Here is a 26,547-nt window from a genome sequence, read left to right on the forward strand (position 1 = left end):
TTTATATAGTTGCGATTGCTATCAATCGCAAATAAGTTGAGATAAATATCAACTCTTTAAAAGAGGTCACTGGATTACTTTTTTACCCCCCCCCCCCGAAAAAAAAAAGAGAGCAAAGAAAAGATTGTTTAATTATGTACCACGTTTTATTTTGTTTATTTTGCCACACATTTTTGTTGTTGGTCACTTATGATTCAATTATTTCCATTATTGTTATAATGTAGCGTCAAACTACTATTTTTGACACGTTCCGTTTTGACTTTTATGTGGTCTAAAAACAAAGATTTTGAAACCAAACTTATTCAAATAGAAGAGAGGGGAAACTGGGTAAAGAATTGAATTTGACTGTAGGTTGATTAAAAGCATAAGAGAGGAAGCTTAGGATGCTGTGATGAGGTTTTGAATTGGAATAATTATCAAACTTACAAATCTATAGTAGAGTCTAGACCCCTTAGGGCGCGCCTATACGCATTATAAATAATGTATTCGGATATCATATTCGCGGATAACCGGATCAATTACCGGATATCGATATAAACATTCGACAGACAGTACAGACAGGGTAAAAAGAAAACGACCGTCGAGTAAACAAACCTTATTCTGCGATGAAAATGTTGCCGTATTCATGTCATAGCGTGTCATTTTATCAACAGTTTGGCCCAAACTTGCTCTTTTGATGTCTTCTAAAACTGTAAGTTCATGAACTTTTTGTGACTTTTGCTGATTATGAAAATTTTGATTGGGTAATGACTTTGCGAGAGACGCTTTTTATATTCTAGTCCCACTCATTCAAAATTTTGTATCGTTCTCGTAGTCGCCAAGTACGAGAGTCGAGAGAAGAGTAGGGAAATCTAATTAAAGTTTAAATTAATAGAACTCATATAGAAGGATAAACTATCATAAATATATTATACTATTACCGATAAATTGATAGAACAAGCCTCTGCCTCCCTTGCATATAATGAAATTGAATATGAGTCTGTTTTTTATTTTTCTTCTTCTCTGCCTCTGGCTCCTTCTTCTCCTCCATCTTTCTTCTTCTTCTCTTCCTTCTTTCTTCTTCTTCTCCTTCTTTCTTATTCTTCTACTTCTTCTCCTCCTTATTTCGTTTTCTTCTTCCTCTTCCTCTTGTTCTTCCTCTTCTCTCTCCTCGATCCTCCTCCTGTCTTCTCCGTCTGTCTTATTCTTCCTCTTCTTGTTCTTCTTCCTTATCATTCTCTTCCTTTTTTATTTTTATTTCTTCTTTTTGTTTCTTCTCCTTCTTTCTCCTTCTTCTTTTTTCTTCTCCATTTTTGTTTCTTCTTTGTAATCTTCCTCTTCTCCTTCTCTTATTTAATATGTTGATATTAATTTTTCCCTCAGAAACCAATGAGACTCATCCTTCAATCCAGACGTCTTTACTGTAGCAGCAGCAGCAAGGCCAAAAGCAGATTCACTTTATTACAGGGAAGAAGAGGAGGTCAGTCACAAACAAAGGCTCATTCACATAATTCGGCTGTTCAGAGTCAGAACGGTGTAAACTCTGTGTTGGAGTTTTTAAGTTAGCGCCCTTCTGGCTCTAAACAGACAATACAATGTAACATACCGGTAGTAGACCACTGTGTTGTTTTTTGTATATTAAATAAATGGCAAGTGGTGATCTGATGAAAAAGTAGCTGCGTGCAACATGGTCTTATGGTTTAGACTAGACTGAGCTGAGATTGCTACAATAGTACTTAGTAAATAGTAGTATAAAAGTAGTCAAACTTCATGTATCTCGGTCAGTAACAGTGTACATTATCGACTTGCATTGTACATTGTACATTTATATGCAACACCATTCTACTTCTAGCATGGGTAGACATATTCCTCCAGCCATGATCTCATCATGGAAACATCCTGTCATCATGGTCTTCTTGATTATTGTTAGCACAGGCTTACTGATAATTAAGCCATTCTTTCAGCATGAGCATGAATCTCGCTCATTGGATACCTCTCTCTGCCCTCAAGCAGACGTGCACCTTGTATGCAAATCAAGCACATTGCTACTTCTTCAAGCATTTCAGAATAAAAGAAATTCAACCAGTGTGCTGAATCTTCGCTCTGCTAGTCACCTCGCTATTCTACTACTCTTAAGCGGCCAAGTTGAGCGAAACCCGGGGCCAATAGACACATTCCCATGTGCTATTTGTAATGCGAATGTCACGGACAACGACCAAGCCCTTCTCTGTGATAACTGCAACATGTGGTGCCATATTACATGCAATGGTATTTCTGGGCAATCATATGAAGTCCTCGCCAGACTCAACAGGTTCTCGTGGGTCTGCTGCAGATGTCATAGCATAAATGCAGAAACAGCAGCTTCCCTCAGCAGCAATGCCAGCCTCTCCACAAGCAATCAGTTTGAGTCACTAAGTATCAGCGACACAACCGATGATGCTCAATATCATTGTCAGACGTCAACACCAACTTCAGCGTCATCTGGTCATGCATCGAGGCTACCACCACGCCCTCACTTCTCACCGTCTAAAAACCGCAGGAAGATCCTGAAGGGCGTCATTATCAATTGCAATGGTCTTAAAAGTTCTGCAAAGTACTCTCAATTCCAAGCATTGATTAGTCATCACAAGCCAGATGTGATCCTTGGTTGCGAATCTAAGCTTGACGAGACAACCCCTACTTACAGTGTATTTCCTAGAAATTACACAGTATTCCGGAAAGACCGAAACGACCGTGGGGGTGGTGTCTTTGTAGCAGTGCACGAGTCTCTCATCTTAACCAACTGTCCGGAGTTCGGCTCAAATAGTGAAATCATCTGGTGTAACTTACAATTCACCAACGCAAAGCCACTATTTATAGCAAGCTTTTACCGTCCCCCAAGTAACGGAAAGCAAGACCTTGAGGAACTCCAACTCTCCATCGCTAAGGTTATGTCTAAACACAGAAGAAGTCACCCTAACATCATCATTGGAGGAGATTTCAATCTTCCAGACATCGACTGGGAATCCTGCTCACTGACCAATCCAAACCGTGCAAGCATCCATCAACTTTTGCTTGACACCTTATTGGAATTCTCACTGACACAACTGGTAAGGGATGTAACCCGTCCTGCGTCTAGTAACATCCTGGATCTTCTTTTGACGTCCAACCCTGGCCTCATTACAGATGTATCCATTCATCCTGGCATATCAGACCACAACATTGTGTCCTTCGTCTTTTCAGGAAATCCGAAAACGGCCCGTGCCCCTCCCAGGAAGATCTACCAATTCCACCGAGCAGACCACCAGATCATTAAAGAAACTGTTGAAAAGTTTTCAATCGATTTCTTCCTTTCATCTCCAGAGCTCCAAACTGTAGATGAGAATTGGAACAGGATATCTGCGTTCCTCAAGAAGTGTATGGAAGATCTGATACCATCAAAGATGAGCAAATCCCGGCGACACCTTCCGTGGATCACCACCGACCTCAAACGAAAAATGAGGAAGCGTGATAGGCTCTTTAAGAAAGCCCGTAGAAACCCCAGTACGTCAAAATGGAAGGCTTTCAGACAGCACCGCAACGTGGTAGCGAAACTAGTTCACCAAGCACACCACGATTACGTGAACAACATCATAGGGAACAGTCTGCAAGGGAATCCCAAGACCTTTTGGTCCTATGTCAAGCAGTGTCGGACTGAGAATATGGACATCCCATCGCTTAGATCTGACAAAGGCATCCACACGACCAACAAAGACAAAGCAGAGTGTCTCAACTCTTTCTTCCACTCAGTATTCACCAACCAACAGGTTTGTCATGCTCGTATGGAAGGTTCCTCACACTTTCCTGATATCGGCCATCTACACATTCATCGTCCTGGTGTGGCAAAGCAGCTGTCAAATCTCAACCCATCCAAAGCTTGTGGGCCAGATGAACTTCCACCTAAACTCCTCAAGCTTGTAGCTGACGAGATTGCTCCTGCCTTAGGATTCCTTTTTCAGCAGAGCTACAACTCTGGCACTGTTCCAGCTGAATGGCAGCATGCATTGGTAACACCCATCCACAAGTCCGGTGACAAGTGTGATCCAGGAAATTACAGACCTATTTCCTTGACCTGCATCTGCAGCAAGCTAATGGAACACAGTGTGCTCAGCCACATCTCGAAACATGTAGCTGCCAACAACATCCTGGTAGATGACCAACATGGATTTCGGCAGAAACTTTCCACCACCACACAACTCATCTCTGCTACCCAGGATTGGGCACACACCTTACAATGCAGAGGCCAGACAGATGTCATCTTCCTTGACTTCCAGAAAGCTTTCGACCGAGTACCTCATCGCCACTTGCAGACCAAGCTCGAGCATTATGGCATAAGAGGAGACACATTACATTGGACTATGTCGCTACTTTCCAACAGGCAGCAAGCAGTTGTTGTCAAGGGCTCCCGGTCATCTTGGATGCCTGTTACCTCTGGGGTACCTCAAGGTTCAGTGATCGGACCAGCCCTCTTTTTGCTGTACATCAACGACATCACTGCAAATATCCAGTCCAAGATGCGCCTTTTTGCTGACGACAGTGTGATTTACAGAGAAATTCACACTAAGAATGACACCTCCATCCTTCAGCAAGACCTTCAAACCTTGTCTGACTGGTCAGCGAAATGGTTCATGGCTTTCAATGTCAAAAAGTGCGCCTCCCTTACCATCACGAGGAAAAGAACACCAATACAGCATGACTACCGGATTTCCAACGAGATAATACCCAGGATAGACAAGTACAAGTATCTCGGGGTAACTGTAACCAAGGACCTTCGATGGAATACACACTGCCAACTCCTACTGAACAAGGCCAACAAAACCCTTGGATTGCTGCGGAGAACCCTGTCACCATGCACCAAGGATGTGAAGTCAAGAGCATACACAGCCCTGGTTCGACCGCAGCTAGAGTATGGCGCTGAAGCCTGGAACCCCCACACTTCTGGTGCTGCCGAAGGTCTGGAAAGAGTACAGAAAACAGCTGCTCGTTTTGTCTTCCGCGACTACCGAAGATCCACGTCGGCTACAGGGCTTGTTTCCCAGCTGGGATGGGATAAACTGCACACACGTCGTCTTCTAGCACAAAGCACCATGCTCTTTAAAATACACCACCAGCTAGTCAACATTTGTCTTCCTCACCTCATAACTAAAGCTACATACATCAGCAGAAGAGACCACACACTCAAGCTCTCTGTTCCTGTGGCAACAATAGACTCCTACAAGTACTCATTTTACCCCCGCACCATTCGCATCTGGAATCAACTACCAGCCACAGCAGTTACTACCCCAACAGTTGCTGCTTTCCAGATGATCGCCCTCCCTGTCATCAGAGGGTTGGAACCTCCTGTAGGTTCCAGAATGCTGTAAACCATATAGCAGCATGATTTTTTACTCGCACGTCACTGTTTTACTGTATAAAGAAATTGTACACCCTTTTGTTGTCTGCACCTGCACCTGCTGTCACAACACATCCCATCCCAGTATAGCTTGGAAAAGCTGCTTCAGGGATTACTTCATCAAGTATCAAGTATCAAGTTTCTTACCTTATATCAGTGTACGATGTAAGATACAAAAAGGTGAAGTGCAATATGCTAACATTTAAGGACCTTGTTTAAGCTGGAGTTTGACAGCTGGAGTAATTAATACCAGTAGTTGCATGCATTCACATTAAAAGTACCTGTTGTATGTGCTATTTCAGAGAATGTCTTCTACCATTGTTTGCTTTTCCTTAATTGTGTTTATTATTTTTTCCTGTTTCAGTTCAAATTGCTGCTCTGACTGCAGTTGCTGCTGGGTGAGTATTGAAAAGTATTTCTTGTTCCAGTATGGGCTTATTTTATTATTGCAAGTGTTAATCAACAAGGAAAGTCTGCTTTAAAAATGTTATCATTGTTGGATGGAAAACAGATAATTCTGATATCAGATAGACAGTCCGATTAATTACTTACATGTATCATATTCTATTTGTTTGGAAAATACTTTGTCGTTCATATCCTATTGTGCCTTAAATGCGCCATTAGTATGGAATTCTTTGGAATAGATGTTAGTTAACTTAGTGGTAATTTGCATTTCACCCTTAAAACAACCAATTTTCTTTCTCTGTATCTTTTAGGAGTGGTCTTCTGTACATTGAATGGCTAACCTTAGATAGGGCTGTCCATTATAAACCAGATGGAGTCTTACCAGAGAGAGGCAGCGAGTACATCTACGTCAATGCCATGGTTGACCAAGGTATTTTCATGTGCTGAGGATCTTTTGATTGAGTTATTCTTGACAAGGCCATATTATAGCCAAACAACCTGTTTCTTTCTTAGGATTACATTACAATCTGTTTGACTGCAGTATGCAATGCATTTGGTGTAGACAACGCTCTAAATTTGAACCTCTTGTGCACCTGATAAACGTTGATGATCGTGTGACTCTCTGAATTAACTAAATATTTGCAGTGTGTTAGCCTTCCTCTAACAGACAGCTTTGTTGCACTACCAGGTCACACTCTCAAAAGACTCCATGACCTTACTTCTTTCTCTAGATGACCGCAATAAAGCACTACCATGCAAGGTTGTAAGCACGCAAAGACTATGTCACAATCTGCATTCAATAATATTCACCCAGATGAACTTCTATAAAATGGCTAATTTAGTGATGGTATTTTTTTAAAACCTGACTGGACTGCTAAGAAAGCATAAATGCTTGTTAGTAAGCAACCAGAGGACCAACGGCTTTAGGTCCTCTCTGAGGGACCTGGTAATGAGGGTCAATGACTTATCAAAGGGCACTAGCTCATTGACTTGGTTTAGAACCCGGGTCACCGAATTACGAGACCACTGCTCTACCAACTGAGCTATCGCTAGTGGTCCAGCAATAGCCAGGGTATTACTGGAGTTTTGTGAGCACCTTGCATGGTGGATATGAGCGTTAAAAAAAATCCAATATTTTTAACTATTATTTTTTTAGATGACCTTGTCACACAAGTCAAGAGTAAAGTGCACTGGAGAATCAAGGCTTTGGAATATATTCTAAAAGACAAAGATTCAGAGAGCGGTGAGTATGTTCATGTCATGCACCTGTAAAATAATGAGCTATTTGGAGACAAAGTCACATTATCAGTTGACTCACTCCTCTATTTTTTATTTAATTTTTAAGTCTTTCAAAATTTCCTGCTGTTACATATCATTAACTAATTGCAAATGAAAGAATAACTTTATTATATGCCTTTTAAGAATGAATTAATTTGTGAAGACTAATAATAGGTAAAGTTTAGGTGCCATACTTGACCTGTTGACTACCGGAACTGAATTCTCTTGTCCCTTACACTTACTACAGGATCTTCAGGTTCCCTTGGGCCGTAGGTTAAATTTGGATAAATATGAATGAAATAAGTTCTTTGGATATCCTTAAAGGCTAGTTCAGATATGATGCCGTAAACCACTGAATAGAAAGCCAAAGCAGTTTTTTTAAACGTGTAAATGAAAGGCAACTGCACCTAACATAGGTCCTGCATGTATTCAGAGAGCTCTGTGTAATAAGATACAGAAACGTGAAGCGTAAACACTTCACGTTATCATAACAAACTGCCATGGTTTTGCCACATCATATCTGATGGTAATTCACCTTATATATTGTGTTCATTCAATCTCCAATTTTTACTTGAATTCTTGGACAGTATGGCCTTTTCGGGTGCCTAAGGTTTTCTCAGGAGAGATGAGCCACGTGTGGAAGGACCCCAAGTCGCTGTTGAAGAAAGCTCAGTCAGCTAACAGAGAGGTGAGGTTGCTAGGTGTGGCTGCCCTGTCAAAGAAGCACACATCGTGGCATGGTAAGCTGATAACTTTTACTTAACCTTTAAAGCCCCACCGCACTACTAATAGCTACTTGCACCCTCTATATAGCAAACAATGCCTAATCGGTGACCATTGGTACCCCGTGGTCTCCTTTTTTAATGTTAATTGAGAGCTGATTTGATGAGATAAGCACTTGTCAGAAAAGGTATGTGAATTTTCATGGGTCAAACACATAGGACTGGGTACTTTTGGAAGTTGAAAGCAATCTCTCATTTGTCTTATTTCTCTGGGTCAAAGTTCATGTGCCCTTCTACGCACCAGTGCCAACTCCAAAGAATCATGGATCTCAATTTGACTGGAATTTCATTCATTGTCTCTGTCCTGATATAGCCCTAATCTTCAACACTAATTTAACTCCAGCTTTCAATCCAGTTAGAGCAGTAATTTAGTTGAAACAGAACAATCACCCCAAACGTAATGTTTTTTGACAGAAATTAAAAAATTAAAAAAACCTAGCCAACCTTCAATGGATGGATGGTTTAGGAGTATTGAGAAAAACTAGCGGAAGATACCAGATTCAAAATTAGATGTCAGTTTTAAGTGTACACATGTTTGTGTGTGTGTGTGTGTGTGTGTGCAAGTAAGTCAAATAGTCTATTCTTAGGTCTCTTTTTACTTTCATTTATAAAGTACATAATGATAAACTTGCCATTCCTAATCACAGAAGTGATGTTTGATGCTGATACTTGAACATAGTGTGGAAGCAACAAAATACAGAGCAGAATATCTTTTAGCGATTTTCCTTTTGACATAACTCCTTTTGATCGTACAGATTCCGACTACCGAGCTATTGCTCAAGCATGTGATTCGAGGACTCTGATTGGATTAGCCAGGTCGCCTGACTGTGACCTGAGATTCTTCTTGTCTCCTCCCATTTTATGCCAGGAGCAAGATCAGAAGGTAATATGGACACATCCAAGCGTAAATTGTGAAAAAAAAGGATCAGTTTATGTACCGTTAATACATTTTTATAATTACTGCTATGATGTATGTGCTGTTGTTAAAGAGCTGTATTTTTCCCAGCAACGTGTGATTCATAAATAGTTCGTGTTCTAATTTCTTTGATTTTATATGAGAACAATATCTTACACCTGCATTATATGAGTACTAGCAGGACCCGCGGAAATCCGCGGGATCCTAGAGGGGGGCGGGGGGTGTAAATAGATATATAGAGACTGTCTAAATTAAAACCCCCAAGAACTTTATTCGCCATTCAGGCCATTAAGAAATATACATTTTAAGCGTCCCCGCCCGCTTCCTTTTTGGGGGCTGCCTCCTATTTTTTTTTTTTTTTTTTTTTTGAAAAGTTTTTTTTTTTTTTTTTTTTTTTTGAAAGAAAAAAAAACAGCGTCCCCGCCTGCTTCCTTTTTGGGGGCCGCCTCCTATTTTTTTTTTTTTTTTTTTTTTTGGAATTTTTTTATTTATTTTTTTTGAAAGAAAAAAAACATGAAAAGCACTGCTAAAATGTATTTCTGATTTTAAAAAAGAAAAAAAAAAAAATTGTCGGCCGCCATCTTGAAAAATAGCCCGAATGTCAGGAAAAATGTAAGGAGCGGCCATTTTGAAAGAAAATAAAATTTAAAAAAAGGGCCTCCTCCTTCCCATTTTTCGAAAAAAACAGGAAGCTAAACATGTTTTTTTTAAATTTGGCCTTATATAAAAATTAAAAAAACAATCCAACTGTACCGGTAGTTATTCTTTAAGCCACTGGAACTGCGTAGAGTTCCGTAGTGTGGCGTACCGACTACGCAGAAATTAGGCTGCGTATTAATGGGAAAATAGTCCCTGCGTAGGTTATGCGTAGGCTGGCGAAAAAAATTAAACAGGTTGAATTGTTTTCGTTCATCTTGCGTACCCCTTTCCGTCCCTCAGCATATAGTAACGTAGGCCAGCGTAGTTGTTACGCAACACTACGCAACTCTACGTATTGACCCCACGCCAATTAGTGACCCGCAAGTGTCACAAATAAAGTATTAAAAATATGCTCATCTGACCCTATACGCCTAAAACCCCCGAGCTTTCGGGGGTTTATGGCCCCTTGAAACCCGTGGACCCCACGCCTGTATTATATATACACTCAACTCGCTGCGATCTGATCTCTCCACCCCCCCCCCCAACTTTGAAGAACGTAACCCCCGAGCTTTTGGGGGTTTATGGCCCCTTGAAACCCGTGGACCCCACGCCTATATTCTCAACTCAGGACCCGCGGAAATCCGCGGGATTCTAGAGGGGGTGCGCAGGCAAAAAATTAAGTTTTTCATTTCGGGGGCTCCATTTCAAATTTTAGGGAAATTTTCGGGGGCTCTTTTTTCTGGGCTACTTTTTCATTAATTCATAGATGGATAGGCCTACACTTTGTTGAGATTTGTTTAGTAGGCTAAGGTTTCAGGCTTCCTACTTCATAATTGCCTATTTAAAAAAAAAAAAAAAAATCTAGTTCAATAACTAAGTTTTCATGCATTGATTTGATGCAAGAACTGTAACATTATAGACCCTAGATTGTGATTATTTCTGACCATGAATTTCGATAATCATTTTTCAAAGTAAAATTTTCACAGGAAAATCAGACAGTCTTTTAAAAACGTAGACATTTATACTTTTACTAATTCTAAGCGAAGGTTTCGTAAATCTATTCACGAAACTATATTGAAATCGCGGCAATAATCATGCAAACCAACAGATAACAATTTCAAAGTGTCAAATCTCTTCGACTCGAGCTCAGCTCAGCTGAACTCACACACACACACTCCAGCGTAACTCCAGACAGCTCGAACACCGACGCCGCAGGCCTCGGACGCCTGCGGTGCGTGGTGCCGGTGTTACACTGCACTGTGTGTTCTGTATGTGTGAGGACTGAAGGCAGCTTGCGACAGAACTGTCAGTCCAATGGTTTTCTTGTGAAAACTTTCCTTTAGAAAATGATAATCAAAATGTAGTATACATTAACCGTCATAATCACAAAATAAGCTTTGATTTCATACCTCCATTCACGAAAACTATATAAAAATCGCGGCATGAAATGATGGAAATAGGTCTCTAAGTTTGGACGTGGACGGGAAGCTTCGTGTGTATCTCTGTTGCTTGTGCAGCTACTACAAAGGATATCCTATATAAAGATGCTTTACTCGGGTAATCCCGACCCTGTATATCGTGCATTTAATACGCAACTTAATGTGAGTGGATGGTCATCGGTCGTGTGTCTACGGATGTAATGTTGAATATCCATGAGGTATCTCTGTCGTCACGCATATCCTGCATTATGCATGTCGCGTCTGTTTTCGCCCTGGACGTCGACACGGAGGAGGACCTCGGGCGGAGTATAGCCAATTCCACAGAGTAGACTCTCCCGCGGACGATGGCACCGGGCACGGGTACCCCGAGGGGAGGGTTCAGGAGGAGATAGCCGCACCAACTTGGGTCGGCGATCTCATTAAAAAACAATAGAATACAAAGGCTCGCCGAGACTTCGCGCCCCCCGCGGAGCCTTAGCGTATTACTTATATAGAATATTTAAATTTTGATGTAACTTGTTGAAAAATCAATTTGATAGCATGTGGGAAGCAATATCATATTAGTTCGTAACAATGTTATGGAATTATTTAAAAAATACTCCTGAAGATAGGGTGATATTTGTACTTTTTACATATATTATGCCAATTTCAATTTCCATTTTCAGATGTTGATAATATTTCTTACCACTTTCATCCAAAAGAAAATAATTTCAAGACAAATTACAATTTAATGTGCAGTTGTTGATAATTTTCTGTAAAGACACGCACATTCAGCTTCATTTCAATCCTTTCATCATTTTTTCTTTCTTTCAGGTTTCGATAGAGGCAGCTTTTATGAAGCTGTTAGCCTCTCTCCCCAGGAGTAATGTTGATAGATGCACTCAGTACTTCACTTTGGCTGCTATGCAGCAAAGTAAAAAAGCCATGGCAGAAGACCAGGTCAGTTAATTTCAATTGTGTGCAAACTAAACCAATTCTTTGCCACAGGCAGCAAATACTACCAAAGAATGTGAGCATTGAGCGATGTGCTTGATTTCAGAAATTGGTCTAGTTTGAATATTAATGTGGTATCACAAAAAAAACAATTCTGATATAAAAGAGCCTCATATTGCCACATAATGAGCATCAACTATTTTCCATTTTTATTTAGAAAATAGAACCTCTGACTGCAGGATTGATTAAATTTAAGGTTTGACAATTATGCACAAGTAATACACTCCCGTTTTGTGATTTCCTTTGATAGAAAGGAATTCCTTGAATGCTGTGAGCACAGCAGTTGGTTGCTTAGCAGAGATGGGGTAATGGTGGAGCTCCTTTAGCACCTTACATGGTAGATATGTGTGTTAGAGAAATATCCAACATTGTTATCATTATAACCTTTGACACTTCATTTCGTCACAGACTGGGTGGATTGTATTTGGAGGCAATGCACTTTCCTTTGTTGCCACCTTGAGTAAGATTCCAGAGGAAGCCCTAGACCAGGTCTATCTCTTAGCCCTTATCAGTCACTCAGAGGTAAGTCCAATACATTTAATGTGCTAGTCCTGACCCTATGTAACTCTGGTCCAGGCCTATGTCTTAGCCCTCATCAGTCACTTAGAGGTAAGTCCAATGCACTTAATATGCTAGTCCTGACCCTAAGTAATTCTGGACAATGCCTATGTCTTAGCCCTATCATCAGCCACTCTGAAGTAAGTCCAATGCATGAAAATGGAATTGTCATAAACCCTACCCCTAAGTTAGCCCTGGACCAAGTCTATCTCCTAAGCTCTCATCAGTCACTCAGAAGTAGGCACTGAAAAAAAGGATAGACCTAGTCCTGATTTAGCCCTACACAAGATGTATTTTTTTTAGCCATTACCAGTCTCTTAGAGGTAATTCTATTCAAACAATGTGATAGTTGTTACCCTACTGATCACTGACATACAACATTAAAGACAGTGAAAAAACACATCAATTGATTACTGTTTTGTAAGGTTTTATTATGTCTTCTGCAGCATGTACTCTTTACATCTAGAAATGTATTTCCTTTAACAGAATATTTCATCTACACAATATTCTTATAAAATGTTCTTTTTGTAAACAGTAATTTATCATTGTATTGTACAGGTGAGCAGCCATTGTGAGGAGATTGTAAAGCTAGCAGGTCTCCAACTCCTGATGAGGGTCTATCAAGCGAGGGAGAACAGTCCAAAGATCCTCTCACACGTGGCACAAATTATCGCCAATCTTGCCGCCCATCCATCTCTGCACGACAAAATCATTCAAGCAGGTCAGAAAAATTATAGAACTATAGAACTTACATCTCAAGAATTATTATTTTTCCTTCCAACCATCGAAGTTGTTTGCTGTCATTTTGATTTAATGTACATGGAGAAGGATTCTAATCTTAAGTGAATTTGTACTAAGTTAATAACAGACTAAAAACAGATTAGATTAAAACAAAGTGTTTTAAATTGCGTTCCAGTAACTCTCTGTCTGTCTCTCTCTGTCTCTGTATCTGTCTCCCTCTCAGGGTGGATTTCTGTCCTAGCCAAGTGGATGAAGTCTAAACATCTCCCTCTCTCAGCCCAGGCCAGCAGAGCACTGGCTAACTTAGACAGAGACTGGTCCTCAGAGACATTCGGCAACGGCGTCTACGTCCTACACCCGAATGGCAGATCTAGGTGAGATGAAGGTGGATTATATTAAAGGTTGGATTAAATGCTGGGTTAGGATTAATAATAATAATAATAGTTCGTCCTTATACAGTGCGTCCCAGAAAAAACGAAACCGAGAAGTATCGATGTTTTATCATAACTTCATCACAACCATAATTAATGAATGATACATATTTGGAAAGCTAAGAGTCTCCTCTTTTAGTTGATGCTACTCATGTGATGCATATTTCACGCATGAGTGATTAAAAGCAATTTGAAGGAAGGAAACCAAAAAGTAATTTGGCGGGCGGTATCTGAATTTCAAAGATAAATTCATATTTCTAGAAAGTTCATTTTCTGCTCTTTCATATGATACCTCAATCAAGAAAAATGAGCCAGGAATAACAAAGTTCTGTTTGTTTAAAGTAGCCCTTACATTTTCATAATTTTAACAAACGAATTCGTTTTCACTGGGTGCCTGCCGTAGCAAAAAGCAGATTTGATAAAAGACTTAACTCCGTTTCGTTGACAATCAGCCATGCATGTAGACTCTCGTCTACGGCTGATTGTCAACGAAACGGAGTTAAGTCTTTTGTTAATTTTGTTTATTGATACGGCAGGCAGCCAGTGAAAACGAATTCGTTTAATAAAATTATGGAAATGCAAGCACTACTTTAAACAAACAGAACATTGTCATTCCTCGCTCATTTTTCCTGATTGAGGTGTCATATGAAAGGGCAGAAACTCAACTTTCTAGAAATATTAATTTTTCTTCGAAATTCAGATACCGCCCGCCAAATGTCTTTTTGGTTGCCTTCCTTCAAATTGCTTTTAATCACTCATGCGTGAAATATGCATTGTCTGAGTAGCATCACATGAAAGAGGAGACTCTAAGCTTTCTAAATATGTATCAGTCATTAATTATAGTTGTGATTAAGTTATGATAGAACATCGATACTTCTCGGTTTCGTTTTTTCTGGGACGCACTGAAAAGCGCATTTTAGGACCGCAAGACCTCTCAATGCGCTTTACAGATATCTATTATTACCCCGGTCATCGAATTCATGCTTACCTGCACGCAAGGTATGCACATTCTCCACTCCCTGGGGAGCATTCCAGCCAGTCGCCATTTTACAAGCGCCATTGCTAATCAAACCACATTAGCTTTCGCATCCTACCGGGTACCCATAAAACACCTGGATGGAGAGTGGCAAATGTTGATCAATGTCAAGGGACATTAATGCCCCAGTGGGACTTGAACCGCGGACCTTGTGATCCACAGTTCGCTGACATATCCACTCGACCACGACACCTCTACAAACGAATTCAGGCTAAACACCTATCTCTTTCAGCTAAGGCCAGCAGAGCATTGGTAAACTTGGACAACGACTGGTCTTCATAAGATGACCTGACAAATACCCCTGCAACAATTAATAGGGCTTGTTTTTGTCAAAGGTGTAAGGTTAGGGTTAGGTTTTCACTTAGGTTTTCATTTTGGTTTTAGGGTTAGGTTTAGGTATCGAGTTGGGTCCAGGCTCCTGCTACAACTGAAGGGGAGCAGTTGTTCCAGGTGTATGTTTTGTACAACCCTTCAGATAAGTTTGGTAATGGGGTCCACATCCTACACATACACCTAACATGTACCTCTTTCAGCCCAGTGATGGACATTGCTGTTTTGTATAAAATGAAAAATTGTCCTTGTAAGGCTCAGTCCTACTGTAGATGTTTGGTATTTAAGCTGGAGTAATCATATGATTACAGGTACAGGGTTCAATTCCCTGCCACAGCACTAATATTGTTTTGCAAACTGAAGATGAAGATGTTCTGTGATAAAGCCTGAATAATAATATGATTACAGGGATCTCATGGAGAACACCGAATGATTTCTCGCTCAGTGCCGGTGTTTTTTCTCTTTCTCCTTCTCCTTTTCCATCTATTTCTCCACCTCTATTTCTATCCTTTCTTCTCCTCTCCTTTCCCTCCTCCACTGTGTCCACCTCTCTTTCCTATCTCTCCCCCTCTCTCTCTCCCTCTCTCTCCCTCTCTCCTTACTATTTCGCTCTTCAATCTAGTCTCCGTTTGAACTCCTTCTCTCTTCTCTATTTTTAAATGTTGACTCCTTAGGTTTTCCCTATTATTACGTAATACATGAATATGTATGCTTTATTATGCCTCCGCCACCGAAGGTGGTGCCGGAGGCATCATGTTTTCGGGTTGTCCGTCCGTACGTCCGTCCGTCCGTCCCGTTTGACCGTTATCACAATATCTCAAGAACCATTTAAGATTTAAACTTAAGACTCGGGAATAGTATTTATCACCATAGGAAGACGATCTGATTAGATTTTGGAGTACGTAGGTCAAAGGTCACAGGTCACAGAGGTCAACTTATGAAATTCCTTGTATTGAGTTTGTTAGCGCGATATCTCAAGAACCATTTGAGATTTAAACTTCAAACTTAAGGATAGTATGTATCACCATAGGAAGACGATCTGATTAGATTTTGGAGCACGTATGTCAAAGGTCAAGGGTCACAGAGGTCAACTTATGAAATTCCATACATTGAGATTGTTATCATGATATCTCAAGAACCACTGGAGATTTAAACTTCAAACTTAGTGATAGTGTGTATCACTATAGGAAAACAATCTGATTAGATTTTGGAGCACGTATGTCAAAGGTCAAGGGTCACAGAGGTCAACTTATGAAATTCCATACATTGAGATTGTTATCATGATATCTCAAGAACCACTGGAGATTTAAACTTCAAACTTAGTGATAGTGTGTATCACTATAGGAAAACAATCTGATTAGATTTTGGAGCACGTAGGTCAAAGGTCAAGGGTCACAGAGGTCAACTTATGAAATTCCATACATTGAGATTGTTATCATAATATCTCAAGAACCACTAGAGATTTAAACTTCAAACTTAATGATAGTGTGTATCACCATAGGAAGACAATCTGATTAGATTTTGGAGCACGTAGGTCAAAGGTCAAAGGCCACAGCGCACATTATGAATGCAAAAACAGCTTGTGATCGCGTTATCTCAAGAACCGATTGATGGATTCATGCCAAAATTAGGTCATGTTTGTTACTTGCAGAGCCAATGAACTGAGTAGATTCTTGGTTCATAAGGTCGAAGGTCATGGGCCCATTATGTATGCAAAAATAGCTTGTGAACGCATTCTCATTAGAACTGACAGATGGATTACTATTTAACTCAGAACATCTTGCAGAGCCAATGAACTGAGTAGATTTTATGGTCATGAGGTCAAAGATCAAAGGGTCATATATGTATATGAGAAATTGCTTGTAATCACAATATTCTGAGAACCTGTCAATGGATTACCATTGAACGTGAATTCAATTTTTTTTTTCTGTTTTGGTTTGTAAAATTGCTCTATAACGGAGGCATCATTTTCGACTGCGCGCAGTCGAATTCCATCTAGTTTTAATGTCATGATTCTCATGTGATTTTATGTACATTTATGTGACGTATATACCTAAGTGTTTATCAATTATCTTGTAACTATATTGTATTCTGTTTATGTGCTGCCAGTGGAGGCCTATTTCCTATGTTTTGAATATAAATATGGATCAATAAAAGAATCTATCTATCTATATATCTTCCTCTTGTTTTTTTTTCTTTTTCAATTAATGTTACATCTTAACTGTGATTCCCCGAATAGTGAGCCTGTCTTAGCGGATATCGTGTTTGTTCATGGGTTGAGCGGTGGAGCCTTCTACACTTGGAGACAGGGGAAGCCCACTGAAGAGGATGCATCACCAGAACCAGCTGCACCTACAGAGGATGCTGATGAACAGAAGAACAATGAGAATAAGAAAAAGGAGAAGTTTGTGTGGTGTTGGCCAAAGGTTAGTGAAACTTGTTTAGACAGACCACTTACGGGAGGCTCGAAGAGTGGTCTTTATAGTCAGGTTGTCAATTTTTACAGACAACTTAAAGATAAACTTGAGTTTCGGTAAAAAAAAAAAATGAATTCTCACAGAATCAAATGAAACTTACACTGAATGTTCAAAATTACAAATAAATGTCATTTGCCAAACAATTTTCGTAGAAAATGTATACTGGCTGAGTAATGAGCATAGAAAGATAAGGATATCAAGGTTAGTACTAGCCCCGACTCCATTTGTGTAGTCCCATATGCATCTTTCTCTGTACAGTGCTTGTTACTGTACCAAGACTGGGCCAAATATGTTATGCTTTTGATGACTCCAGAACCTTGCAGTTCTTACACACCAATACTTACATGCTACATGATCAACTTTTTCTAATCCATTCCACACCTTTTCTTTCACAATGCAATCGCATGACCAGAACTCAACTTTAATCTTTAAATAGAGAATTTGGTTTGAATTATTAATATAGAATGCCTTGGTGATTAAAACGAATTGTGTTTATTCATCTTTTTATGATCTCGGCTGCAGGGAACGAATCTGGGTAATGAATGTGCTTTAAAACAATGCAAAAGCTACTCACATATGTGCGCACTCTTCTTAATGCCTTAGAAGATTTTACATGTGTTATCTTTGTAGAAGAAAAAAGAAAGTCGGTAATGAATTATAAATTGTTAATCTATGAATGGATCCACGTGTGTGCTTATCCTGTAAAATCCAGAAACTTTTGCTCTCATGGGTCTTTAATAGATTTTGTGAACGGTCAGGATTCGTGATAATTTCAAGCAATTAAGTAATTAAATACTTTTAAGATTGACATTAAAATTAGATTGATTGACACCATGAAATGTTCATGATTTGTCTAAATTTCTTGCATCGAAATTGACCAGCATGAACAATTCATGGAAGTTTGTTGCAAAAGATTATGGCTTTTACTGTATTCATGTACTCATTTATTTCATAGAGTTGGCTTGCAAGGGACTGCCCTCACATGAGAATCGTCACTGTCTCGTATGATACCCAGATCACAGATTGGGCTTCTAAATGTCCATATGAAGGAGAAAAGTAAGCCACCCTTTAGCCTTTTAACTTCTTGTCCACTGTTTTTTTTGTTACACAGATAACTGATTGGGCTTTTAAATGCCCTGTTAAAGAGGAGTAACAAGCAGCAAAGTTTGATCTTGTTGTTTCTCACTCAATGTCTTAATACCGCTGTGCATATGATACCAAGATTAAAATTATGGAGAGAAGTAAGCAGAATTTTGATCTACATGTCCACCCTTGTTTTTTATGATTACCCACATTATTAAAAATGAATCAGGATTAGGCTGAACTTATGGAATCATTAAAGTGATCCTATGTTCTAATTTTTCTTGATACATCCAACAGAAAAAAAAAAGTAGGAAGAAACTAGAAATTTAATTCGTCACAAAGACGAATAAGGTGGTCTGTCTAAGTCTTATGATAGATTTGAGAATGGGAGAAGTTATATAGACATGTAAACAATGATGATCATGATGAACATGATGATGATCATGATAGTAAAGGTGATGATGATCATGATAATGAAAATGTTATATGATGATAAAAACGATAATGTTAATGATGATGATGATAATGATCATGATCATGGTGATGTTGATGATCATCATCTTCAGACCATGATGATGATGATGATGATGATAATGATCATGCTCATGGTGATGTTGATGATCATCATCTTAGACCATGATGATGATGATGATGGTGACATTGATGATGATGATGATAATGATGATATTGATGATGATGATGACGATGATGAGTATGAACATGATCCTGACATCTGATTGAAAAAATGAGGAAATATTTAGATAGCAAATAGTCTAAGCTACAACATACTAAAATTTGGGAGAAAACTGTTGAATAATAACCGAGATACTGGTCAAAACACATTGTCATGCAGATGCATGTTTTGAAAAAAGTGACCTCCCATAGACATAACACGCAAATATGACAAATTATGCATTGTCGCCTTTAATCGAATATTTTACTATGATGACGTCATCCAAATGAAAAATAAATGACATATTTCTGATAGAGAATTATCTCAGCTACAACATATCAAAATCTGGGAGAAAATCGATCACCGATAAGTGAGATAATCTCAAATAAACAAAGACAAAAATGACGTCATCAACAAAATACATTTGTTTGAGTTTAGATGCCAATATGATGACTTTATTTCACTTTGTACGAGTCAGGGTGGTATGAAATCATATCTCCAACTCATGCTTTCTCCAACCATGATATAAAAATTGGGGGTCAATGGACTATCTGAAGAGCTATTTCGATTTTTAAAATGGCATGTTTTTGATCAAATTTGCACTATATTGCCCATAGCAGTACGCGCGGATTTTGAACTTTGACGCACGCTCACGGCCTTATGAAAGGTAAAGGGTGACTGAAATTAAGGTAAATTGTCATTTACGGTAAGAGGAATCAAAATCATGTAAACATTTTGAATTTGACTTTTTCCGCGCGATGTGAGCGCGCACACCGCGCGCGGGGACACTTACGGACGGAAAATTTTGAAATGCTTCAAATGACCTGATTCGTACTCTCGTTTAATAGTTTAGTGATTTTGAGCAATTTTAAATTTTGACGCGCACATACGCGCGCGTCATGACCTTTATGTGACCTTTGATGACATGACCTGTTGACCCTTGACCTAAAGTATATGTGATATGAATATGAATAACCTTTGCTGATGCATCATGAAGATATGATGGATAACGTGATTTCACAAAATGGCGCCTGGATGACGTCACGATAACCTAATGACCTTAAAAATGTTCCTGTCACGTCTCATGATAATGACCTATGACTGTGCCAACATTGAATCAAATTGACATAACCAATCTTATGTTATCCGACACACAAAAAAGTGAAGAAATAAATACAAATAAAGAAATAATAATAATAAAGAAGAAAGAAAATTCTGACGAAATCAATAGGTGGTCTGTTGATAACAGACCACCTAATAAAAATAGAAATCGACATCAATCAGTTTGGCATAGGTATATTAGTATGTACGATCATGTTTGGTTGCAACTCATATTTTTTCATTTTTCTCAAAATGATAAAAACACTCAACCTTACAAAACCTGCAGGTGTTGTTGCTTTCTCTTACATATCACTACTTTTCATCTTCTTAGGCACTCGTTAGCACAGCGTAGTGGTGAGATGCTTAGGAAGCTACATGATGCTGGTGTGGGACAGAGACCTATCATTTGGGTGACCCACTCTATGGGAGGTTAGTATCTTATCATCTACTCCTTCTCCTCCTTCTTCTTGTCCTTCTTGTTCTTGTTCTTGTTCTTGTTCTTCTTGTTCTTCTTGTTCTTCTTCTTCTCCTCTTTCTACTCCTCCTCCTCCTCCTCCTCCTCCTCCTTCTCCTTCTCCTCCTCCTCCTCCTTCTCCTTCTCCTCCTCCTCCTTCTTCTTCTTCTTCTTCTTCCTTATTCTTTTTCCTCATCTTCTTCTTCTCTTTCTTCTCTTCCTCCTCTTCTTCTCTCTCTTCTCCTCCTTATCTTATCTTATCTTCGCATGGAATGTGAAAACACTATTTGTTCTCCTTTAATATTAACCTCTTAATTTGTTTTACTGTGTGACAGGATGTCCTTTTTTTCCCTTTTTTACACGAATCCTTACAGCCACAATATTTTGAAATTCTTTGAAGTGTAATAACCACAAAATATAGTTCCACACTAGGAGATCTTGATATGGTTTGCACGTTGTTACATATTCGACTGAAGTACCGTAGCATTATTTGACATATTATGTAGCATTCCATAAATTTTAGTTCAGTCATTCATCAGGTACCATATCGATTCCAGGGTTGCTAGCTTTGCACTTCTATCTTCAATGTTAAGTTCTTGTTCTTACCTACCCATAGCAAAGTGCTGGCCATTACTTTGATGTTGTTAAAACAAAGGGAACAAGAAAATTGGGATAAATGATGAATTTTCCCCCTTCTTTTATTGCTCAAGGTCTTCTGGTGAAACAGATGTTGATTGATGCGAGCCAGAGTGAAACCATGGCGACAGTGATGGGCGAGACGAAGGGTGTGGTCTTCTACAGTACCCCTCATCATGGCTCCTCCCTGGCTGCATACTCGCAGCAAGCCAAGTACCTTCTGTACCCTTCTACAGAGGTCAAGGAACTATCACTCGGTAAGAGTAGGGGTGGATACAGGATTTTTTAGAGGGAATTGGGGCTGGGGGGGGGGGGTGTGGCCATAGTTCAAAAAGGTTCCTAAAAAAGCAAAAATAAATAAATATATAGTAGTAGTGGTGATAATGTTACCTGACTGCTTAGAAAGCATAAATGCTTGTTAGTAAGCAACCAGAGAACTAACGGCTTTAGGTCCTCTCCAAAAGTCCTGGTAATGAGGATTAATGCCTTACTAAAGGGGACTAGCGCAGTCCTTGGTTTCGAACCCGGGTCACCGAATTACGAGACCACCACACTACCGACTGAGCTATCGCGCCTCCTCAAAAAAATGAAAGGAATAATTTTTTTATAGGTAACCACTTATGTAATGTGACTTTTTCCTATTCGGTTGTTGCACAATCTCACAAAAGGTAATTTACCGAGAGCATTACTGGAATGTTAAGTATTTGTTATACTGCAAAATAAAACAGTACATGGGATGTGGGGAGGGCTGTTTGGGATGAATCATCTTAGACTATGCGCAAGCCAACGATTAAAAAGGAAATTTCAATTGTGACTCTAGAAAGTTTTAATTTTTTGTTTATAAATGGTAAGGTCAAATTTGTTTCAACACCTTGATCAGATAGAAGTATAATTCCTATTCTCTTCCCTTGCAGACTCACCAGTTTTGAGGAATCTTCATGGTCGTTTCCGTGCCTTGGTCCAGACACATCAGCTTCCAGTGCTGACGTTCGGTGAATCTATTCCTACAAATATTGGACTGTCTGTCAAGACTTTAGTGGTTCCTCCTCTCTCAGCCAGTGAGTTCTACTAAATTCACACATATCCTTCTTTATCATCAGATAACAACTAAATTATTCATACCCCTACCAAGTTGCGTAATTGTTTAAGTATGTGGAAAATTGATTCCTCCAGATTGATGTTTCTTCAGAATGTAACATATTAAAGCGGGATTGCACTACATGTAGCTACTTGCGCCCTCTATATAGCAAACAATGCCTTAGCGTTACGCGTTGGTCTCCCATGATCCCATTAAAAAAATGTTAAGTGAGAGCTGATTTGATGAGATAACCACCTGTCAGTGACCATGCAGAGAGGTCTAATCCCTCCTGGCCAAACTAGTGCAGAAAGGCTTTAAAGCTTACACATGAAAGAATTAAAAAAAGGCCCTGAATCAACCAGTCAACCTTTCATTCTCGAGTTACCAAATACACAAAAAGCATCAAATTTACAAGTGGTGTGAATAATTTACTTGTTAACTGTATATTTAGGCTAGTCCTAGGTATTTGATCATATGCTGTCCCATACATTACAGTGAGTAATAAACAATAAACTAAGATTAGCATCCAAAGTGTTATTTCCCCCCCTGTGTAGAATGTTTTAAAATGGAGTTCCCTTCTTTTGAGCCTCGTCAGTGGATGTTAGCCTTGCAAAATTCTTGGGTTTGGACAAAATAATTTTACATTATGCAAATTGATACAAAAACATTAAGGTATCAAGATTAAAATTGAGAAAATTTTGTAGGTTCTTCATAGGGCACGAGGGTATATCACACTGGTTTTTAAAATATTCTACTCATCGTGTCAACTAAGATGCTCATTAGCTCTTGTGATTAAACCCTTCTAGATGCCATTCAGTACTATGTAAACATTTATGAAACACTGATTGGATATCCCATATCCATATTTCATAAAACTCTGTGGCAGAGTAGAACTTTTCTAAAATAGTTCATGGGAGCTCTTTTTGGATTTTATGTTGTAAAAGTTTGATTTTCGCAACAATTTTATGTATTTTATAGTTTTTTGTGTATTTAAAAAAAAAACCTAGCTCTTTCTCAGTTAACCAGAGCCCTTATGAAGCTTTTCAGAGCTAAACGGTTTAGTGCCGCCATTTTGTTTTGCTATCCATTGCAGATCCTGGATGCGGAGAGTTCCATGAGATGCCCATGGACCATCAGAACATCTGTAAGCCTCACAGCCACAACTCCCTCCTCTACCAGCTCACCTTGCGGTTTGTCCAACAAAACATCTCCATGCCGCTGTCTGTTGCCCTCTCTGAGAAACTGGAAGAACTCCTACAGGACCCGGAGGAAGAGGAGATCTTCTATCCTCTTGGGATGTCGTTCGGAGAGTAGATAAACAGATGAGAGGTCCCGTCTGTCCCCCTCTCTGAGAAACTGGAGGAACTCCTTCAGGACCCGGAAGAAGAGGAGATCTTCTATCCTCTCGGGATGTCGTTCGGAGAGTAGACAAACAGATCAGAGGCCCTGTCTGTCGCACTCTCTGAGACACTGGAGGAACTTCTTCAGGACCCAGAGGAAGAGGAGGTCTTCTATCCTCTGGGGATGTCGTTCAGAGAATAGACTAACAAACAAATGAGAAGCCCTGTCTTTCGCCCTCTCTGAGAAACTGGAGGAACCCCTTCAGGAATGGGAGGAAGAGAAGGTCTTGTCTCCTCTCGGGATGTCGTTCAGAGAGTAGACAAACAGACGAGAGGAATTCTGTGGTCCGCTCCCACAGCTAAGCCATGTTGTTAACCTGTTCAATGCCATAATATTAAAGTGTAAATTCCAGTAGATGCATGTATTAATCAAGATTTGAAACTGCTTATGAATATAATTTGTGGAATAGTCTTCCTTGATGTAAAACATTGTATAGGTATATGCCCCATACAGATTGATCATATGTTATATTTATCTTTTTGTTAAATGTTATTTAAATAGTATATTTTAAAAAGCTTCTTGATTTTTGTGCTGCTCTTAAGGGAATGCAAAATAGAGATATTGAGCCTGTGTTCATATTAGGACTGGTTTATCTTCAGCGGTAAAGTAAACAACATGTGCTTCAAATAATTTTTTTTTGAATAAAACACAACTACATGTACAGACAGAACCTTGGATTGTCATTGAACAATATTTTACAATATTATTGTATGTGCAATCACATTTTCATTAGACGGGTATTCAAATTGACTTTGTTGTTTCGGTGAGAAAACCTTGTTAACTATAAGGAGAGCAAAAACTTTCATGTTTACCGTAGAGCAGCTTTTTTTGTTCAAATATTACACTGTATTATGAACCTGGTTTCAATTTTGTATTCTTTGTTCATGCTTTTATGAGTAGTGTTTAGATCAAGATGACACAAATATTATTGAAAACCTACTCCATACATGGTACTTGTGGCATTATATTTACAGACATGTATTACTCAAGTACTTAGTGATAAGAGAGCACATATACATGTATTTACCAAAAGTACCATAGAAGCTGCAGTCAGGAAAATTGATTTTAAGTGAATATAGTATATCTCAGTTGAATGAAGAACACAGATGAAGGATGTGATCATTTTGTTACTTTCAGTTTTTCATTTTGTTTATGCTGCTTTGATTTATGTCTGTGCTACGTTTTATGCATGTATTCAGCCGATTGCTTTTTCTATATGATAAAAAAGAGCTCATATTATGTATACCATTCCTACATATGAATCTGTCTATTTGTACACAATGTCAATGCACAAATGATTTGTATTGTTTTGTTGATATCTATTTATTACTTTACCTCTTTGTTACAGTATCTATTCGTTACTTTATCTCTTAGCGTATTTAATTGTCACTTTCCCTCTTTGTTACCGTATCTATTTGTCACTTTACCTCTTAGTTACCGTATCTATTTGTCACTTTACCTCTTAGTTACCGTATCAATTTGTCACTTTACCTCTTATTTACTGTATCTATTTGTCACTTTATCTCTTTGTTACTATATCTATTTGTCACTTTACCTCTTAGTTACTGTATCTATTTGTCACTTTACCTCTTAGTTACCATATCAATTTGTCACTTAACCTCTTATTTACAGTATCTATTTGTCACTTTATCTCTTTGTTACTATATCTATTTGTCACTTTACCTCTTAGTTACTGTATCTATTTGTCACTTTACCTCTTTGTTACTGTATCTATTTGTATTTTTACCTATTTGTTACCGTATCTATTTGTCGCTTTACCACTTAGTTACCGTATATATTCGTCACTTTATCTCTTAGTTACCGTATCTATTTGTCACTTTACCTCTTAGTTACTGTATCTATTTGTCACTTTACCTCTTTGTTACCGAATCTATTTGTCACTTTACCTCTTAGTTACTGTATCTATTTGTCACTTTACCTCTTTGTTACTGTATCTATTTGTCACTTTACCTCTTAGTTACCGTATCTATTTGTCACTTTACCTATTTGTTACCGTATCTATTTTTCACTTTACCTCTTTGTTACTGTATCTATTTGTCACTTTACCTCTTAGTTACCGTATCTATTTGTCACTTTACCTCTTAGTTACTGTATCTATTTGTCACTTTACCTCTTTGTTACCGAATCTATTTGTCACTTTACCTCTTAGTTACTGTATCTATTTGTCACTTTACCTCTTTGTTACTGTATCTATTTGTCACTTTACCTCTTAGTTACCGTATCTATTTGTCACTTTACCTATTTGTTACCGTATCTATTTTTCACTTTACCTCTTTGTTACTGTATCTATTTGTTACTAACCACACCAGTATCATTAATGAAGATGGTCTTAATTAACAATAAGAGAAGACTTTTTTTTTTTTCTCCAATCTTAAGTTTTGATTCTACAAAATTGCCTAAAGTTTTGCATCATCACCAAATGTGCCCAAATTTAGCCATAAATAATATAATGTCTCTGTCTTAAGTGGTGCTCAATAGAATTGATTCATGTTTTGTTTTTAGTTTGTAGCATGGCTTGTCTGGGAACACATGAGAATAGGCATACATTGTGTTTAAGCAAGCCTGAATGTGATGACCACGGTTACGATGTATCTGTGAAGTGCTTAAAGATATCTTTAAGTTATTAAGCGCTACTTAAATCCAGACAGTTGCAATATTATCATTACTTTGGACAGTGATACTTAAA

The 26,547-nt window shown here is 38.7% G+C and overlaps 2 protein-coding genes across 2 annotated transcripts; both read left to right on the forward strand.

The window, feature by feature from the left end:
• Positions 1 to 567: 567 nt before the first annotated feature.
• LOC584913 lies at positions 568 to 7,066 on the forward strand. Its single transcript, XM_030986003.1, has 5 exons — positions 568 to 691; positions 1,363 to 1,459; positions 5,754 to 5,787; positions 6,106 to 6,224; positions 6,951 to 7,066. The coding sequence occupies exons 1-5, from the start codon at positions 677 to 679 to the stop codon at positions 7,064 to 7,066; spliced, it is 381 nt and encodes a 126-aa protein (XP_030841863.1). The 5' UTR covers positions 568 to 676.
• Positions 7,067 to 7,637: 571 nt separating this feature from the next.
• Positions 7,638 to 25,582, forward strand: LOC100892943 (protein SERAC1). The gene is made up of 12 exons (XM_030985892.1): positions 7,638 to 7,812; positions 8,610 to 8,737; positions 11,662 to 11,787; positions 12,250 to 12,363; positions 12,958 to 13,120; positions 13,364 to 13,514; positions 17,177 to 17,363; positions 18,370 to 18,470; positions 20,603 to 20,700; positions 21,436 to 21,618; positions 22,276 to 22,419; positions 23,533 to 25,582. The coding sequence occupies exons 1-12, from the start codon at positions 7,698 to 7,700 to the stop codon at positions 23,751 to 23,753; spliced, it is 1,731 nt and encodes a 576-aa protein (XP_030841752.1). The 5' UTR covers positions 7,638 to 7,697; the 3' UTR covers positions 23,754 to 25,582.
• The last annotated feature ends 965 nt before the right edge of the window (positions 25,583 to 26,547 follow it).

This window comes from Strongylocentrotus purpuratus, unplaced genomic scaffold, assembly GCF_000002235.5.
Source record: "Strongylocentrotus purpuratus isolate Spur 01 unplaced genomic scaffold, Spur_5.0 spur5_scaffold_15, whole genome shotgun sequence".
Taxonomy (NCBI): Eukaryota; Metazoa; Echinodermata; class Echinoidea; order Camarodonta; family Strongylocentrotidae; genus Strongylocentrotus; species Strongylocentrotus purpuratus.